We start from the raw sequence: 19,426 nt of genomic DNA, 5'->3' as shown, positions 1-19,426 counted from the left end.
GCAACAGACCCAAACAGAGTACCTGGACTCAGCGATGCTGGTGAGCTAACCAAGGTTTTTCTGAAACCAGTCCCTGTCATGCAACATCTGGATGGTCCTTATGGACTTCTTCGTTCAATAACATCATCCCACAGATCCCAGATGAGAAACTGTCGCACCAGCAAGCGTCAGACATGATCAAGGATGCTTCCCATCCTGGAAACGCGACGCTGCAGGCCACACCGACCGAGGGAACGCGTCTTTAGAAGGTCTCTCCGTATAAACAGAAAACAAAACGATCTGTGGGTTCTTGATTTAATTCTTTCTAAGGTCCTTCTGGTTTTCATGGTCTCAGCTCTGTCTAGTTTCCTGTTTTATTTTGTAGGCTCATCTGTCCACTTCCTTTTCATCATCACACCTGTGATCATTGCTAATTTGTCTCACCTGCTCCTTGTGGTTCGCTGTTCCTTCCAGTCCTCTTAGTTTGGTGCTCCTGCCTGTGCACCGCCTCTGTTTTCTAAATGAATCTGGTCCATCTGCCGGCTGTCTCATCCTGCCTCCCGTCAAGGTAAATATGTGCCGCTTTCAGATTGCAAGTGATTGCACATAAAAGTGTTTCATGTGTGGATCATGTTTACACACCCAGATAACAGCTGACCGTATCACCCGTGCTTTTCTTGTACCTGTTAACTCTGCACTACAACCACAGATCTGCTCTGGTGAGTCACAGCGCGGCGAGACTGCTGAGTTTTGGCTCATTGCTTACCTCATAATTCGGGTTGGTTGGTTTGGGGGGGGGGGGGGTCATGGATCGGTGAACCAATCAGAGTAAAGGGTGCGGACACCTGCCAGACAAGCTTTCTCTCGTTGGACCTCTTTCAGCTATTGCTATGGCGCACCGAGCAGGGTTAAGTTACTTCTCAAAACATTATTTTAACTTATTTTAGATGTAAATAAACACATACCAACAAAACAAAGTCACAGTCAGCTTTATTGTCAATTTCTACAAGACGTACAGAGGAGTGGAGATCACGTTTCCCACTGTCCACCGTGCAGACGGGACATTTCACACTGAAGTAAACAGTAAAAATGAAGTGCAGAGGAGACAATAGATGAAACGGAGACCGCGCTTCAAGTCACAGCAACGTTGGTCGGCCGGCTAACGCAGGTTAGGAGGGGGGGAGGGGGGTTCAATATCCATCTTCATCTCAAACAGGACTCATCTAAGGCCACAACTACTACGCCGTTACACAGGAAAATTAGGACTTAATGACGGAGCTCGGCATACTCGATTTATGGAGGGAGTTTACCTGTCTGTGCAAGTTGTAGTACTATGTACGAGCATGGAGTTGTAAAAGTTGTAGTACTATGTACAAGCATGGAGTTGTAAAAGTTGTAGTACTATGTACAAGCATGGAGTTGTAAAAGTTGTACTATGTATAAGCATGAAGTTGCACAAGTTGTAGTATTATGTACAAGCATGGAGTTGCACAGGTTGTAGTACTATGTAAAAGCAAAGTTGTATAAGTTATAATACTATGTACAAGTATGGAGTTGTACAAATTGTAATACTATGTACAAGCAAAGAGTTGTACAAGTTGTAGTACCAGGGGCGGGGCTTCCGGAGGGGCTGGGAGGCTGCACGCCCCCGGCCCGGGTCTCAAAAGGGCCCGGATAGGATAACGGATTTGAAGAAGCCAGGCCTTCACCACTGCTCAAGGGAACTGGCGTAAGCAGGGTCTTCCATTACTTGTGCCCACAGGAGTCCGGGGCATGTATGCAGTTTGTTTATTATCACCAATACTGTGGAGTTATACAGAGCTTATATAGGTTATCCCAGTCAGGATTAAGTTATGGTTGCCAAAACTTTACATGACCGACTGACTTTAGTCATGTAGTAGGTATAAAATATTTAATTAAATGCTGTGCAACATGACTGGCTTTATTTTTACTCTCACATTTAACTTTGACACGCAAATTTACGAGTGGATCGATATTGTCTCCAAGGGTAAAACTCGTGATCAACCATCAACCAATGTCATCATCAGTCACTTGTCAACAGACTGCAAACTAGGTGGAGCATTTTTACGGATTAAGTTAACATGAGTGGCACTTCATATAAGCATAAAAGTGGAGCGGCAAAGCGAAAAGAAAAGGAAAAAAGAGAGCAAGGAAAAGCCAAGTTACAAAAACTGGACACATTTTGTTCGTCGTCCTGAAGATGAACCTGACTTTTTTGTTGGCAGCGGTCCAGCCCCGCCAAAACTGCCAGCACAGCCAGGGAGCCACGTTAATTACAGGTAGCAGTTTTAACAAGCACTATACACAATGTGTGAGTTGTTAACTATTGGTGGTTGCAAATTGTAGTAGCCCAGCCGCCTAGCTTATATCCTCTTCTTTCTCTCTCGGCGGTATAGTGGTGATGTCAGGGACTTAGCAGTTGCTAGCTGCTCCAGGGAAGAGCCAGACCTGGAGCCAGACCAACAGCCCCCTTCCTCACCCACTGGAAATGAAAGCAGCAGCAGGTCTCCTCCCACTACAGGTGACACGCAGACCATCGATGATGAAAACCCTCCTGTGGAATGTTTTCCGACTGATCGGGCCAATTTTGGTGAAAACATCCAGGACTCCAACATTAAAAGATATATCCTTAAGATGGGCCCATGCAGACCCAAAGGTCCATTTCCCACTGATAACAACAATCGGGGCTTTTCGGAAAGTTATTACACCTCTACTACTAAAGTTGGGATGAAACTTCCTCGCAGCTGGATGTGCTATTCCCCCAAATTAGATTGCTGCTACTGTGAGCCTTGCTGGCTTTTTGCCAACCAAAATGCCCCGTATTACAACAATGCATGGGTAAACGGAGTAAGAGACTGGAAACATCTTTCTGCAAAAGTTGAGAAGCATGAATCCACACAAATACATCTTGGTGCATGCATAGTCTACGAGCAGTGGAAACTCAACAGCACAATAGACGCTGAAATGGAGAGGAATGTGCGTAATGCAGCCTTGTTTTGGAGACAGGTCCTGGAGTGCATTGTGAATGTCACTCTTACTCTGGCTTCATGTAACCTGGCATTCAGGGGGCACACGGAAGTTCTAGGTCAGGGAAATGCTGGCAACTTTTTGTCAATAATCAAGTTATTAGCTTGCTACGACCCTGTTTTAAGAGAGCTAATCAACCGACCAGGAGGGTCAGTGAAATACCTAAGTCACCAGATTCAAGATGAGATTATTTACATCCTGTCTCAACGTGTGAAAGCTGACATAATTAAGGAAATAAACGAAGCCCCGTTTTATTCCATTATCATGGACACAACGCAAGATGTGTCAAAGATAGACCAGCTGAGCCAAGTGTACCGTTACGTAACTGTTGTTAAGAATGACATGGATATTGCAACAGATATACAGATCAATGAAGTGTTTTTGGGTTTTGAAGCTACTGTGGGCTCATCAGCATCAGAACTTGAAAAGCAAATCCTGGGCTCTATAGAGAAAAACGGAATAGATCTTTCAAAATGCCGCGGACAGGGCTATGATGGGGCCGCGAATATGAGTGGCACGTATTCAGGCGTACAGGCAAGAACAACAGAGCGGGAACCCCTTGCCCATTATGTTCACTGTGCTGCTCATAACCTCAACCTTGCTCTCAACGGCTGTTAAAAATGTTCCTGGAGTGAAGCAGTTCTATGACACTGTAGAGAACCTGTACAACTTTTCTGGTAACAGTATCAAACGATGGGCGCTCCTCAGTGAGAGCAGAACTGTCACATTAAAAGGCCTCTGTCCCACTCGCTGGTCATCTCGACATGATGCGCTTTTTGCGTTAAGGTACAGATATGGAGACATTATAAAAGCCCTCGTCAAAATATCCTTGACCAGTGACAAAAAAGAGGAGCGTAGTGAAGCAAGTGTGCTCAAGAAAGCCATAAGCAAGTTTTCTTTCATATTTTTGGTCACCATGCAAACCAAGATCCTTGAGTGTGTCAACGCTGCCTCACAGTTTCTGCAATCCAAGGACGCAGATCTTCTGAAAGCATCTACTCTTCTGCAAAATGCCATTAGTGTTTTGATGGACTTTAGGGAGCAATTTGATGAGGCTAAGTCTGCCACTCTTGCTCTAGCTACAAAATGGGGAAGTCAAATGCAGTTTGAAGCAACCAGGGTCAGAAAAGTTAAGCGTCACTTTGATGAACTTTCTGAAGACAGCCGCCTCACTGACGCGGAGAGCAACTTTCGGGTGAACGTTTTCAATGCCTGTCTTGATATTATCATCCAGCAACTGTCCCAAAGATTCACCAGTTTAAATGGAACTGTGAATATGTTTGAGGCAATTCACCCCAAAACACTGCTGCAAGCAGGAGATGAGGAGTTACACCAAGCTGCCCGGCGGCTTAGTGAGCACTACAGTCGGGACATCGCCCCCAGCTTTCCTGACCAGCTGCTTTGTTTTAGAACCTCTTTCAGGGACCAGATAACAAAGCAAAAGTCTGTTGCGGATATGGCAAAAATGGTCCTTGTCAACCATCCAGCAGTAACTTCTACATTCAGTGAGGTTTGCACCGCCCTCCTTTTATTTTTGACACTTCCCGTCACCGTTGCAACCTCTGAGCGCTCTTTCTCCAAGTTAAAACTCATTAAAAACCACTTGAGGAGCACAGAGGGACAGGAGAGACTGAGTGGACTTGCTATATTGTCCATAGAGAATGAGAGAGCAAAAAAGATGGACATACAGAGCATCGTGGACGAGTTCTCTGAGCGCAAGGCTCGCCGTATGCCCTTCAAATAGTTGTGGGTAGTACTTCATATTGAAACTGTCTTTGTAAACATGTGAGCCGCTGTGCCAGTTTTACTAAACTTTATAGCTACTGATAACAGGGCCTGAGTTGAAATAGTTAAAATGGGTGTCAAAATGATGCGGTCGCTATCCGTGGTGCTGAACTGCTTTGAATTTGTGTTGTATTATTATTAGTGACCATGTAGCCTATTATTATTATTTTTATTATTTTTTTTTGGTTTGTACTTCATGTCCGTTTGATGGACTTCAAAATTACATAGTCACTCTCCGTGATGCTGAAACCTGTAAGCCCCGCTGTTGCGGGCATGTGTATGTTGTAAAATGATGTTATCATGAGCTTTATTATTTTGGTTTAAGGGCCCAGTCATTTGCCCGCCCCCGGCCCGGTTCCGATTTGTTCCGCTAGTGTGTAGTACTATGTACAAACATGGAGATTTACAAGTTGTAGTACTATGTACAAGCGACAAGTTGTACAAGTTGTAGTACTATGTAAAAGCAAAGTTGTACAAGCTGTAGTACTATGAACAAGCAAGGAGTTGTACAGGTTTTAGCACTATGTACAGGCATGGAGTTGCACAAGTTGTAGTACTATGTATTAGCAAAAAGTTGCACAAATTGCGGTACTATGTACAAGCATAGAGTTATACAGGTTGTAATACTATGCATGAGCACAGTTGTACAAGTTGTAGTAGTATGTAAAAGGAAGGAGTTGTAGAAGTTGTAGTACTATGTGCACGGATGGTGTTGTACAAGTTGTGTTACTATGTACAAACATGGGATTGTACAAGTTGTAATACTATGTAACAAGCAAAGAGTTGTACAAGCTGTAGTACTATGTATAAGCATGAAGTTGCACAAGTTGTAGTACTATGTATAAGCAAAGAGTTGCACAAGTTGCTGTACTATGTACAAGCAAAGTTTTGCAAGTTGTAGTACTATGTACAAGGAAGGAGTTGCACAAGTTATATTATTGTGTAGAAGCATGGAGGTGGACAGGTTGTAGTAATATGTAAAAGCAAAGTTGTACAAGTTGTAGAACTATGTACAAGCAAGGAGTTGTACACGTTGTAGTACTATGTTCAAGCAAGGAGTTGTAGAAGTTGTAGTAATATGTACAAGCATGGAGTTGTACAAGTTGTAGTATCATGTACAAGCAACGACTTGTACAGGTTGAAGTACTATGTAAAAGTAAAAAATTGTACAAGTTGCAGTACTATGTAAGGGTTATATTTTTTTTCTATGTAGCCAGCCGGGCAGCACCCTACAGGTTGTTGCACCTGCTTGTCTCATTTGTTTCTGCTTGTGGTTTTCTATCTTTGTCTCTGTTTACTCTCTTTTGGTTTACAGACGAACCGTCCAGCTCTTCACCATCATGTCCACAGTTTCAGGCTTTCCTGCTGAATGTGGCAGCAGTGTGTGAAGACAGCATGTGGAGGTGGGCGGAGCAAAACTGTGATGTCAGATATCTGACGGTTCTCAGCAGAGAGAAGACAGAGTCCACATTGGACCGTCCACAGCGGAGACAAATGGAGGCCCTGTGCAGCGGCAGTGGTCTGGATCCTCTCTGGGTGAGTCTACATGGAGAGGATTTCTATAACTTCTTTTTGCTCCACCAAACCCAACAGGTTTGGTCTCACTGTGACACATGTGCACCTCCCTCTTTGGTTTCAGGACTGGAACCTAACCTGGTACACTTCCAGACCAGACCTCACCCAGTGTTTCCAGCAGACTGTCCTGGTGTGGTTCCCCTGCTTTTACCTGTGGATATGTTCACCTTTTTACCTGGTCTATCTGCAGCTCCGCTCCCACAGAGGCATCATCCCTCTGTCCAAACTCTGCTGCAGCAAAACGGTGAGAAAACAGTCCTGAACCTGGTCTGAGGTCAGGACTGCTCCAGGTTCAGACCAGAACTTCAGCCTGCAGATTGAAATCTAGGCCTTGTTTACACAACACTTTTCTTTACGTAAAATACAAATATTTTTCCTTTGCACTTTTGAAAACAAAGAAGCATTTACACAACAGCAGAATAAAAACTGTCCGTCCAGGAGGAAACCGGGACCAGAAAGGATGCAGTGCGCACGCCAGGCCTCTAGTGGGCAGTGAAGCTTTGCAACGACACACACAGCTGTGCACAATGTCCTCATAAGACTGCAAAACACAATCACAGAGGCGTTACGAGTCCACCGCTAGCAGCTAACCTGACGGCATAAATATTCCAGCAGAAAGTGGTTCCGTTCCAAATGACTGAACTACTAAGAACACGAACCTTGGTCGGCCATTGTTGTGCTTTTCCTGGTGTCTCTTGTCTAATGCAAGTTTCACAGGTCTCGGGTCTGATCCAGGTCTGCGTTGTCTCTAGTCTAATGCAGGTCTCGCAGGTCTCGGGTCTGATCCAGGTCTGCGTTGTCTCTAGTCTACTGCAGGTCTCGCTGGTCTCGGGTCTGATCCAGCTCTCTGTGGTCTTCCTTGCAGCTCCTGGCTCTCAGTCTGGCTTCTTTTGGACTTCTGGAGATGTTTTACTTCCTGGTGAAGATGAACGATGAGATCCAGAATCACCTGCTGATCCTGTTGAGTCCACTGATGCGGATCCTAACCCTGGTATAGGATCTGGTTGCTATAGCAACCCACAGTCGTCTTCCAGACCTAGAACTAGATTTTCAGAAACTCTTTTTCTGTGCAGGTCTTGGCTGCAGCTGTGATCCAGGTGGAAAGGATGAAGGGAAGTCGATCGTCAGTTGTCCTCTTCCTGTTCTGGACTCTGCTGGTTCTGTGCTCCATTGTCCCTCTGAAGGTCAACATCCAGCAGATTATTGATCAGGTATCAGAGGATCCATAAACTCAGGTTTCACATTGTTTCTGCTGTGGTGGAGGTGGAGGGATCTGGGTCAGAGGGAGGATGTTTGGTTGGAAGAAGAATAAACCACCATCCATCCAACCGCCCTCCACCTGCAGAGATCCCGGGTTTAGGGATCTGTGTTTAGGTTGTGCTCCCTGCTTCAGAAAAATGATTCCAGGTAACACCAGGTTCCTCTGATCAGCTGATCGGTCTCAACATGCATGTGTTAAATAGCTCGGATCAGGGTTCAGTATTCGCTCCAACACAGCGAACGCCTCATTTTACAGACGTGGAAGTCTGAAGGAAATCTGGAATTCTTATATTCCAAGGTCCTGAAGCAGCCTCGGGGTGCACCGTCCAGTACCAGACACTGCTCAGAGCCACACCTCCCTCCGACTTTGTGCCCCGCCCGCTGATTTGTAGATTTATGGGCCATCGTGGCCAGGTTGCTGTCATCCGGTACCTGGAATCTTCCTTTCCAACGTGCGTTCAGCTGAGCTCCAGCTGCTACTTGGAAAATCAAAGACTGTTTTAATGAAACCTGATGCAGGACTCGAGGCTCCAGCTGGCGGACTCCTGAACCCCTTACAGTTCGCCTAAAGGTCCGGCAGGTCTGTAGACCACTCGGTCAACGTGGTTCTTTCATCCAGCGGCACCTGGACTCCCCCGGAACTAGGGCTGCAACGATTAATCGACGTTGTTGACAATAGTCGACAATAAAAGTAGTCTACAACTAATTTAGCCACCGACTATTGTCAGCAAAAAAACAAAAAAAACAAAAAAAAAAACAACAAAAAACTACAAAGTGAGACATCTTCATCTAATCCTATCTCTGCTGAGAGTTGCACAATGCACATGCGGAAAGAGGGGGAAAAAAACTACAGAGTGAGACATCGTCTTTTTTTTTAATCTCTGCTGAGAGTTGCACACGTGCAATAAAGTCTGCCAGAGGAAAAATATGGCATTTGACTAGGGAGCAAAACGGCGGCAGAGGACATCAAAAGTCTGGTTTAACGTTACGTTAAACTTATAAAATAAATTAAATACATGTAAGATTTGTAAAGCGGACCTTGTGTACCACGGAAGTACGTCTGCAACGCTTGAACATTTAAAGAGGAGGCACGTCGGACTTACAGAACAACCTCATGTAAGATTTGAAAGCTGAAAGTGAAATAAGATTCATTTATAATAATCATGAGATACATAAACCGATTGGTCGACTAGTCGTTTTAATAGTCGTTGACTAATCGACCATCAGAATAGTCATTAGTTGCAGTCCTACCCAGAACTTACGCCGGGATCCTGTGTGTGGATTTTCATCTTTACGGCATCGACCAGTTTGGTTTCAGCGTCCCTGCCTCCACCTGCAGGTGAAGCCCAAACTTCCTGTCTGACAGGAAGCAGCATGTAAAGCTGGAAAACACACATCCAACTCCTGCATCATCAGCAGCGGTCCGCCAGGGCTCTGTTCTCCCCCTCTTCTGTCTCTACACCATCAGCAACACCTCCTATCACCAGTCTGCCAAACCACACCACCCTCGTCGGCCTCGTCTCTGGTGGGGTCGAGTCCGCCTACAGGATGGAGTTGATCAGCTGCTGCCCAGACGGTGGAGAAGGCTGTAGGCTTCAGGAAGAACACAGCCCCTCCCTCCTCCATCACCCTGCATGATTCTCCAACCATGGAGTCCTTCCTAAGAATCGTCATCTCCCCGGGCCTGAAGTGGGTGGAAAACATCAGCTCCATCAGCAGAGGATAAAAGAAATTCAAGCTGCCCAGGTGGTAGTTGGTGGACTTCTTCACCTCCCTTATGGAGTCCATCCTCGCCTCCTCCATCACTTTCTGGTGTACTGCAGCGTCACCGGCTGAGAGGTGATCGTTCGGACTCTCTTAGACCTGCAGTCCTCCAGGGCTCTGAGGTGGCCGATCCTTCCCACCAAAGTCACAACCTCTTCTCTGGCAGGAGGCTGCGGTCCATCAGGACCAGAACCTCCCCCCAGACTTGGGACCGACGCCTCCCCACAATAAAAGCTCGCATAAGGACCTGTCATCTTTATGTTCTGGTCCCACTTCATACAATTTTTTTATTTGCAGGACACACTTTACATAAACAGCTTTTCTATAAATGTGTAGTTTTCTGCTCTGATCCCTGTAAAAACCATCGTCCATGATAGGAACCCTGATTCTGATCTTTACATGGATCACATGTAATCCCTACTTTTATATTTTTCTCATTGTCCTCTCCTGTTTGTTACTTTCCTTTTTTCTTTGAGACATTTATTCTTGCATTTGTTCAGCTTTATATTTTCTCCTTCATGCCTGCATTCAGTCTGTTCAGGATCAAAGTCGGGAAGTCTGGGGTGACGTTAGCTGAGAAAACCTCACCTGCCTGTCAGGTGAAGTCATGAGGACGTGGTGGGCTCGCTCCTTGGGCAGCTGTGGTATTTAACGGCTCGCTGAAGTTTCGTGTGAAGGTGTGAAACCACGTCTCCTTAAAAAATGGACAGGATTTCATCTCTGAGGGTTTCTTTGTACTAAATGTGATCAAGTCTTTACCGACTACAGCTTGCTCAGAGTGCAGCTGCTCGGGGGGTTAGGGTGGTTCCCTCAGGGGGCCCAGAGTTATGATGGGGTGGTGGGGGGGGGGGGGGGGGGGGGGGGGGGGGGTGCAGCAAGGCTAAATAAACAAAATTTTTGCCCTCCTAGCAAAACATGGACAATGTTTCTGGGCAAGAGCTGATGAATAAGCAGAGACGTTCAGTAACAAAAAAAGGAAATATGATGAGGCATTTCTTGCCCTGGGCTTAACCAGGAAATAGTTAAATAATGGTTAATGTCCTGTATGCGGCTGGCATTCAAACAGTCAGAAACAGATTCCATGAGGGAGGTGTGAGGCCCGACATCCTCAGGTGGGGGTTGTGCTTACAGACCAACACCGTACAGGACGTTTGGCATTTGCCAGAGAAACCAAGATTGGTAACTTGGCCACTGGCGCCCTGTGTTCTTCACAGATGGAAGCAGGTTCATACTGAGCACATGTGACAGACGTGACAGAGTCTGGAGACGCCGTGGAGAATGTTCTGCTGCCTGCAGCATCCTCCAGCATGACCGGTTTGGCAGTGGGTCAGTAATGGTGGGAGGTGGCATTTCTTTGGGGGGCTGCACAGCCCTCCATGTGCTCGCCAGACCCCTTGTGACCACATGCTGGTGCGGTTGGTCCTGGGTTCCTCCTAATGCAAGACAATGCTAGACCTCATGTGGCTGGAGTGTGTCAGCAGTTCCTGCCAGACGAAGCATTGATGCTATGGACTGGCCGCCCGTTCCCCAGACCTGAATCCAACTGAGCATATCTGGGACATCGTGTCTCCATCCACCAATGCCACGCTGCACCACAGACTGTCCAGGAGCTGGTGGATGCTTTAGTCCAGGTCTGGGAGGAGATCCCTGAGAAGACCATCAGCCACCTCATCAGAAGCATGTCCAGGCATTGTAGGGAGGTCCTACAGGCACGTGGAGGCCACACACACTACTGAACCTCATTTTGACTTGTTTTAAGGAAATTACATCAAAGCTGGATCAGCCTGTAGTGCAGGGCTACTCAATTCGGTCCTACGAGGGCCGCAATCCAGCAGGTTTTCCATGTATCCCTGCACCAACACACCTGAGTCAAATTAGGTGGCTCTAACAGCCAATCAGGTTCTACACAATAACTCATTAATTTGACTCTTCCTTTGTGTTCGCTGTATTTTCCAAGCCCTCCACTTTAAGTTTGTATGTTTCCATTTTGAGATCCAATTGCTGCAGATTTTAATTGTTTTGGCCCCCCAAAAAAGAAAATCATCTGGAGTAGACTCCACTCATCCAAGGTCAAGGGAAAGCCATACAAAACTTTATTTAGGAGGAGTGTGGAGGCATCTGAACCCAAATCAGATTTTCCTGCTGCTCTAGTATGCTTAAAAGCTTCTCTAGGATAGATTTATATTTTAGTGTCTGAAGATCTTGTACCTAATATTGAACATTGCATTATAACAGTATAATCCTCGCAGACCATGCAACAATGTCTGATGTGGAACCAAAATTTGAACATAAACATATGAAGTGGAAATTCCAAATTAAATGGATGCAAGATAAAGAATTGTTAAAGTATTTGGGGGAACAAATTTATCCATATTTTGAGATTAATACATTTGAAACAACTAAAATTAGATGGGAAGCGTTTAAGGCTTGTATTAGGGGATAAATAATAAGTGTAATCAGTAGAAAATTTGCAGAAGTTCAAGAACATCTTAGAAATTTAGGGTCTAAAATGAACGCACTAGAGACTAAAACCTTACAGAAAAAAACAAAATAATGAAATATCAAAACATGATGCTTAAATCACATTACAATGAACTAACATAGACAAAGCAACAGCAAGCAAACTAAGACTCAGGCAACACGTTTCTGAAGCGGGAAAAAAGCCAAGAAGAGTCCTAGACTGGCAAATTAAACAACAAGCAAGTGAAAGAGCAATCTTAATAACTGAAGATACAAATGGGAAAAGATTATAGATCCAACATTTAAAAACTTTAATGAAGATCTATACACATCAGAAGATACAGATCATAGTGACGCTATATCCAACTTTTTAGATAAATTGGTCATTCTCAAAATATCTGAAGAATGTAAAACTAGATAAATAAGGTTAGAGGAAATAAGAAAAGCTATAGAAGCATTGCAAAGCTGCCGGGCCCGATGGTCTCCCTATTGACTTACTGTATATGACCAACTGCCAGGCAGACATGACCAACCATCAGGGCGAAATGACCAACCACCAGGCACATATCAACAAAGACCAGGCAGATATGACCAAAGGCCAAGAAGATATGTCCAAACACCAGGCAGATTTGACCAACCACCAGGCAGAAAAAACAACCACCAGGCAAATGTGGCCAACCACCAGGCAAATGTGGCCAACCGCCAGGCAGATGGGACCAACCATCAAGCAGATATGACCAACCGCCAGGCAGAAATGACTAACCACAAGGCAGAAATAACCAAGCACCAGGGAAATATGACCAACCATCAGACAGAAAAAACCAACTGCCAGGCAGAAATGACCAACCACTAGGCAGATAGGACAAACCAGGTAGATATAATGAACCAGCAGGAAGAAATAACCACAAGGCAGATATGACCAGCCACCAGACAGATGTGACCAACCGCCAGGAAGAGATGACCAACCGCCAGGAAGAGATGACCAACCGCCAGGAAGAGATGACCAACTGCCAGGCAGATTTGACCAAATGCCAGGCAGATGTGACCAGCCACCAGGCAGATATGACCAACCGCCAGGAAGAGATGACCAACTGCCAGGCAGATTTGACCAAACGCCAGGCAGATGGGACCAACCACCAGGCAGAAATAACCAACCACCTAGCAGAAAAACCAACCACCAGACAGATATTACCAAACGCCAGGTAGATATAATGAACCACCAGGCAGACAAGTAACCACCAGGCAGATATGACCAATGGCCAGGTATATGTCATCAACCACCAGGCAGATCTGATGAAACACCAGGTAGATATGACCAAAAACAGCAGATATAACCAACCACCAGACTGTTATGACCAACCACCAGGCAGATATGACAACACTCCATGGAGATATGACCAAATGCCAGGCCAATATGATCAAACAAGCAGTTGCCTGAGGAAACCGAAAAGAAACTAATGTTCTTTGACCACAAACGGCGATAAATTTATCAAACTAAACGGAACACCGAAGGAGGCTGAAGCGTTGAGCTAGACAAATTCCAGCCGTCAACATAGGCTGGACTGTAAGGAACATATATCAGGGTTCCCGCGGGGTCTTAAAAAGTCTAAAAATGTCTTTAATTTAAAACTTAAAATTTAAGGCCTTAAAATGTCTTAAAAACGACAAGATTTTCATCCAAGGTCTTAATTTTAATCTTGTCAAGTCTTAATTTTTCATTAATATTCATTGCAAGGAAGCGCTGGCCGCATAAAATGAGAGTAAAATCAGAAGTTGATTCTGCATTATCGGTCTTTCAAAGAGGCTTGGATAGCTACCGGTGTTGGTACGTCACGTGGCAAATAACACCCAATCTCGCGATAACTGCAGGTCTGTTTGACGCCATGTTTCAGATGCCTGCGCATTCAATCACTTCGGATTGTTATCGCTAAAAACATGGGAAAGTGTGTTTTTAACGAGGCCTGGCTTGAAAACAGCGATTTTCGCCGCTGGTTGCAAGCAGTTCCCACCAATCGATACGAAGCTCACTGTAAGCTTTGCAAGAAGACCATCCAGTTAGGGACTTTAGGTGTGAAAGCGCTGGAGTCTCACTCCAAGGCGGTCAAACACCAGCTTGCTGCGAGAGGTCTTCAGAAGGCTCAAGCTATGACCCAATTTTATACGCCCTCTTCTTTGTCAGTGCCCGGTCCCTCCACACTCCAGCGCAGTGTCACTCCCTCTTCGTCTGCTGACCTTCGAGCTACATTCGGTTCCACTGAGACATCCAAATCGGAGGTGCTTTGGATTTTGCATTCAATTACAAAACACCTGTCATACAACAGCAGTTCTGATATTAGCAGCATTTTCCAGACAATGTTCCCCGATTCTAATATTGCAAAAACCTTTACATGTGGACCGAACAAGATTGCATATATAGCGAGATTTGGTTTGGCAGACTTCATCAAGAAAGAGCTGACACGCACATTAACCGGTCCGTATGTGTTAATGTTTGATGAAAGCCTCAGCGCAACCACAAAATCCAAACAGCTGGATCTGCATGTACGGTTCTGGAGCAATGGAGAGGTGCAATCAAGGTACATGGGCTCTCAATTCATGGGCCATGGGACAGCAGAGGACCTACTAAAACATATAGAAGTAAGTCAAAATTAATTTACTAATGTTTCCCTCTGGAACAATAAAGTAGCTAGCTAGCTATGTATGACACATTTTGTGAAAACATGTCGTGCCTTTGTTTTTGTTGTTACCATTTATCTTTAGCATGGCCTTTTAAAAAGTTGGTTTCATTGGGATATTAAATTAATAATGAATGAGATGTGATGGGGTTAGAAAAAAAAAAACATTTTTTTTGTGTGTGTTCAGGAAGAGGGTGGCCTGGTGAAAAGAAATTTCTCAGACTTTCTGTAATGTGTTAATTTTATAATTCAGTCATGTCACCAGGCAAGGTTGTAGTTCAGTAAATTCATGTTGTTAAATGCATAAGATGTGTCTGTGTGGTTATTAATGACTGATGCCCATATATCTTTTTATTTCTCTTTATTTTCAATAAGGAGTCAATGCTTCAATTGGATTGCAGCAGGCTGGTTTCAGTCTCCATGGATGGGCCCAATGTCAACTGGAAGCTTCTGGATCTACTCCAGCATGACCATGCAGAGAAATATGGGGGTGCACAACTAGTGTCTGTAGGCAGCTGTGGTCTCCACACACTTCATAATGCCTTCAGGGCCGGATTTTCAATGTGGCACATAGATAAAATTTTAAAGGCTATGCACACTCTTTTCCACAATACCCCAGCAAGGAGGGAGGACTACATACAAGTCACAAAATCCACACTCTTTCCTAAGCCATTTTGTGGCCACAGGTGGCTTGAAAATCTCCCAGTTGTTGAGCGGGCTCTGGCAGTCTGGCCAAATCTTATGCTGTATGTGGAGGCTCTACACAAAAAACAGCTCCCAAATCCCAAGAGTGCATCTTTTGACACTATAGAGGCAGCAATAAAGGATCCCCTTACCATTGCGAAGATGCACGTTTTCATGACTGTAGCCCGGACCTTTCACCCATTCATGAAGAAATACCAGACTGATGAACCTGTGCTGCCTTTCTTTGGCAAAGACTTGGCTCAGTTGATTAAGGTGATTACAGTATTTGGTAGTATCATCTATTGGCTTAAGTGTCTCAGCATCATTCATGTTTGTTTATTCATCTGGCAGGTGCTTCTATTCAATTTACATAGTCAATGTATTTACCACTTTGTTAGTTGCTTTATTTATTGAGTTAAATACTTATTAGCATTAGTAGAATTAGAATACAATAAAGTCAGTGTGCACAAGAAAAGAGAATTGCATAGGCTAATAATGCTTTTTGTCTACTAACAGAGTCTACTGAGACGCTGTGTCAAGAGAGAGGTCCTGCAAGACATCACTCCCCTTCAACTCACCAAGCTGGATCTGGCTGATAAGAACTTGTTCCTCCTCCCACAGAGGATCGACATTGGTTTGGGTGCTGAGGCAGCTCTCAAGGTATCATGGTTGTCAGAGTGATGTGTGGAGTTTGATTAGAAAACACTGGACTCAATTTATTAAAACAAGCCAGATGCTCAAACACCCTCCTCATTTTTAATGTGTACAACAGGAAGAATTTTAGCCATTTGTTACGTTTGAGATACCTCAGATACATCCATGAAGAAAAATATTTTTCACCTGCCTGCTTCCTTCTTTAAAGCAGTGCATTTTGGTTGCTGCTCCCCACAGTGATGCTTAGAGCCACACAGATTAAATTTAATAAGCAAATAAGTTTCTGCTGAGATATCCCAAACGCAGCAAGTGGGGACCTCATTGCATGAAGTCACACAATTGGACAATGATGTGACTGCATGTCATGTGGTAGTCTTAAATTAAACTTCCTTTTTGACATCACTGACATATATTTTGTATCATATATTCCCCTGTCCAGGACAGCAAAAGTGCAGAGTTAAAGGTCCTTGAGTTTAGGAGGGATTGTGTACAGGGACTCTCAAGCATCGCAAGAAAAGCACAGGAGAAGAGCCCCTTGAAATATGCAGTTGTTAGGCAGATGGAGTGTCTGGACCCGTCTCTCATGTTCAGGAACCCAGACAAATGCAAGAATCAGATGAAGTCTCTCGTTCAGACATTCCTGAAGGACAAGCAGCTGGCAGGAGGTGTAACTGCTGGTAGGGACAGTTTTAGAAGGGGTTATGAACCAAAGTGTGAATACCATGCTCAACTATCCTCAAAAATTTTTTAGACGTAATGCAGAGCATTACCTTTTTAGTTGCAAACGTTTGCTCTATATGACCCCTTTCTCATCTATCAGGGTTTAGTTTAGCATGCATGTCTCACACTTTGTCATTCCCTCTTCTAATGGTCCTGCACCTGTTCTGTGTGCAGTGGCTCGTATGTCTTGAATAAGTTCCATAATTCTAAGTAGTTTTTTGTTGTTATTGCAGTCACTTAGAGATTAAGAGTTGGTTTGAGTCTCATTGCCTGCAGGGATGTCACTATGTTCAGCCATGACTGTATCCGTTTACATATTTGACTTTTCTTTTTTCACTCACTTTATTGTAGGGGAGGCCATTGTCCAACAATTTGAATCTTTCCTGTCCGTTGAGGCAAGGAATGAAGAATTTCTCGACTTCCAGCCATTTGAGAAACGCCTAGACACCTTCCTGCATGGGAGATTAAGCCGGCCTTACCCAGCTGCTTGGGATTTTTGCCAGAAGTTGCTGCTGCTTTCACATGGCCAGGCCTCTGTTGAAAGGGGCTTTCCTGTCAACAAGGAGGTGGAGTCTGAGAACATGCAAGAGGACACAATTGTCACACACAGGCTCATATGTGACTATGTTGCAATGCATGGGGGTGTCACACAGGTTCCCCTCACCAAGGAACTCATGGCAGCTGTAGGTGCTGCCCGGTCAAAATACAGACTCTTTCTGGACCAGGAGCGAACCAGAAAAGAAAAGGCATCCCAGAGCCAGAAAAGAAAGCAAACTGAGGAATCTTTGGAGGACCTTAAGAAAAGAAAAACAAGCTTGGAGGAGGTGTCTGTCTGTCTTGCCAGGGATGCAGATGCCCTTGCAGAAGAAGCCGAGGGCAAGGCTGGCTCCAAAATGGCTCAGCTTCTCTCAAAGTCAAATGCCCTGAGACGGGCGTACAAAGAAAAACTTGCCCAACTCAAAAGTGTTGAAACTGAGATTGATGCTAAGAGGGATGAACTGAGACGAATGTAGGGTGATGTTGTATGTAGATGCAGTGTGGTAAAGTTACTTTGTTAAGACACTGGTTAAGAAGATAACTGTTTAAATATTTTCAGTTTTATTATTGAATTAATTAAATTTGTTTTGTTTAATGTAATCTTCGATAAGTAAACAAATAAGAAAAGTTTTGAATTTCTGGGATCATTTACATGTTTCTGGATGCGTCGTGTTGGTCTAAAATTTCATTCACAATGGCCTTAAAAGGTCTTGAAAAGGTCTTAAATTTAACTTACTAAAACCTGCAAGAACCCTGATATATGATGTACGGTGAAACACTATCACCTAAGAAAATACTGAGAATTATGTGATCTTAGAATTTCCCCATAAAAGGAAGAGTAGGTCCTAGTAAAGATAAAAGCTATTCCTAAAGAATCTGAGCTCTTCAGAGAGCTGCTAAGGTGAGATCTGTTAGGAGCCGGGAAGAGGTCTTTTAAGATGCCTAGGAGTTCCCTGAGCAGAGGACAGAATGGTAGACGGAAGAGGCCGCAGAGCTATTCTCCAAACACTGGATGACAGTGAATTAATTAAACGTTACAGATTGGTGGTGACGGAAACATGTTTGTGGTTGTTCATGAAATAAACCTCACAAAACCCTTTTCTGCTCATTGACCAACTGATCCAGGAGCAAACGCTGCTCCTCTGTCCAGCTAGTTTCCTTCTTCTTTGCTTCTCCATCGCTGTTCTCTGGTCTGTGGAAGATCTGAAAGCCAACCAGCACTGCTTCTTATAGCCAAGCCAGCTTTATTTAAAAAGCATTTTACAACAGCAGCCATGAACAAAGTGCTGAACATAAAATAATTGAAAACAAAACATTAAATAATAAAAGGCAAGACAATTAAAAAAAAAAACTTAACTACCAGTTAATGGTAGTAGGTGGTTAATGCAAAATGGAGTTTAAATGTTTAAAGGTGAAATGGCCACAGTGACCAGCACAGTAAATAAATAGAGGAAAATAAAGAGAACTAGCAGCACGACAAATACATGAAGGAAAGTAAAAAGATCTTCAAGCACAGTAAATAAATGAAGGAAAATAAATAGAAGTACAAGCTCGGAAAATAAATGAAGGATAATAAATAGAACTGCAAGCACTGTATTTGAATAGAGGAACATAAATAGAACTACCAGCACAGTAAATAAATGAAGGAAAATAAACAGAACTACCAGCATGACAACAAAATGAAGGAAAATAAATAGAACTACCAGCACGAAAAATAAATGAAGGAAAATAAAAAGATCTGCGAGCACAGTAAATAAATAGAGGAAAATGAATAGAACTACCAGCATGGTTAATAAATGGAGGCAAATAAATTGAACTACCAGCACGGTAAATAAATGGAGGAAAATAAATAGAACTACCAGCATGGTTAATAAATGGAGGAGAATAAATAGAACTACCAGCACAGTAAATAAATTGAGGCAAATAAATTGAACTACCAGCACATAATTCAAGTGTTATAGGATATTCCCCATCTCTCCAATATAGTGAATGAACTTCAGGGAAAGTTTCGGTCTCCCCTTGCTCCTAATTTAACCAGGTTTTCTCCACCGGGTTACAACTAGCATTGTAATAAATAGAGGAAAATAAAGAGAACTAGAAGCACGACAAATAAATGAAGGAAAATAAAAAGATCTATGAGCACTGCAAATAAATAGAGGAAAATGAATGGAACTACCAGCACGGTAAATAAAAAGAGGAAAATAAATAGAACTACCAGTACGGTAAATAAATGAAGGAAAATAAATGAAACTACCAGCATGTAGATTCTGTGGGTCTGAGTTTTTACA

General features: G+C 43.8%; 1 protein-coding gene and 1 long non-coding RNA gene across 2 annotated transcripts in view; both read left to right on the top strand.

The window, feature by feature from the left end:
* Positions 1-455: 455 nt before the first annotated feature.
* LOC121629920 (multidrug resistance-associated protein 1-like) overlaps positions 456-19,426 on the top strand; it is a 155,894-nt gene continuing 136,923 nt past the window's right edge. Inside the window, exons 1-5 of the mRNA XM_041969847.1 lie at positions 456-547; positions 6,128-6,348; positions 6,452-6,631; positions 7,253-7,378; positions 7,461-7,598. Coding sequence (XP_041825781.1) covers positions 6,208-6,348; positions 6,452-6,631; positions 7,253-7,378; positions 7,461-7,598 — 585 coding nt within the window. The 5' untranslated portion in view covers positions 456-547; positions 6,128-6,207. The remainder of the gene's footprint in view (positions 548-6,127; positions 6,349-6,451; positions 6,632-7,252; positions 7,379-7,460; positions 7,599-19,426) is intronic.
* Positions 15,456-17,874, top strand: LOC121630001. Its single transcript, XR_006008462.1, has 3 exons — positions 15,456-15,500; positions 15,744-15,887; positions 16,953-17,874. It is a non-coding gene; the product is annotated as an uncharacterized LOC121630001 (long non-coding RNA).

The sequence above is a fragment of the Melanotaenia boesemani genome, chromosome 19, assembly GCF_017639745.1.
Source record: "Melanotaenia boesemani isolate fMelBoe1 chromosome 19, fMelBoe1.pri, whole genome shotgun sequence".
NCBI classification, from domain to species: Eukaryota; Metazoa; Chordata; class Actinopteri; order Atheriniformes; family Melanotaeniidae; genus Melanotaenia; species Melanotaenia boesemani.
This window is presented reverse-complemented; position numbering and strand designations above follow the sequence as displayed.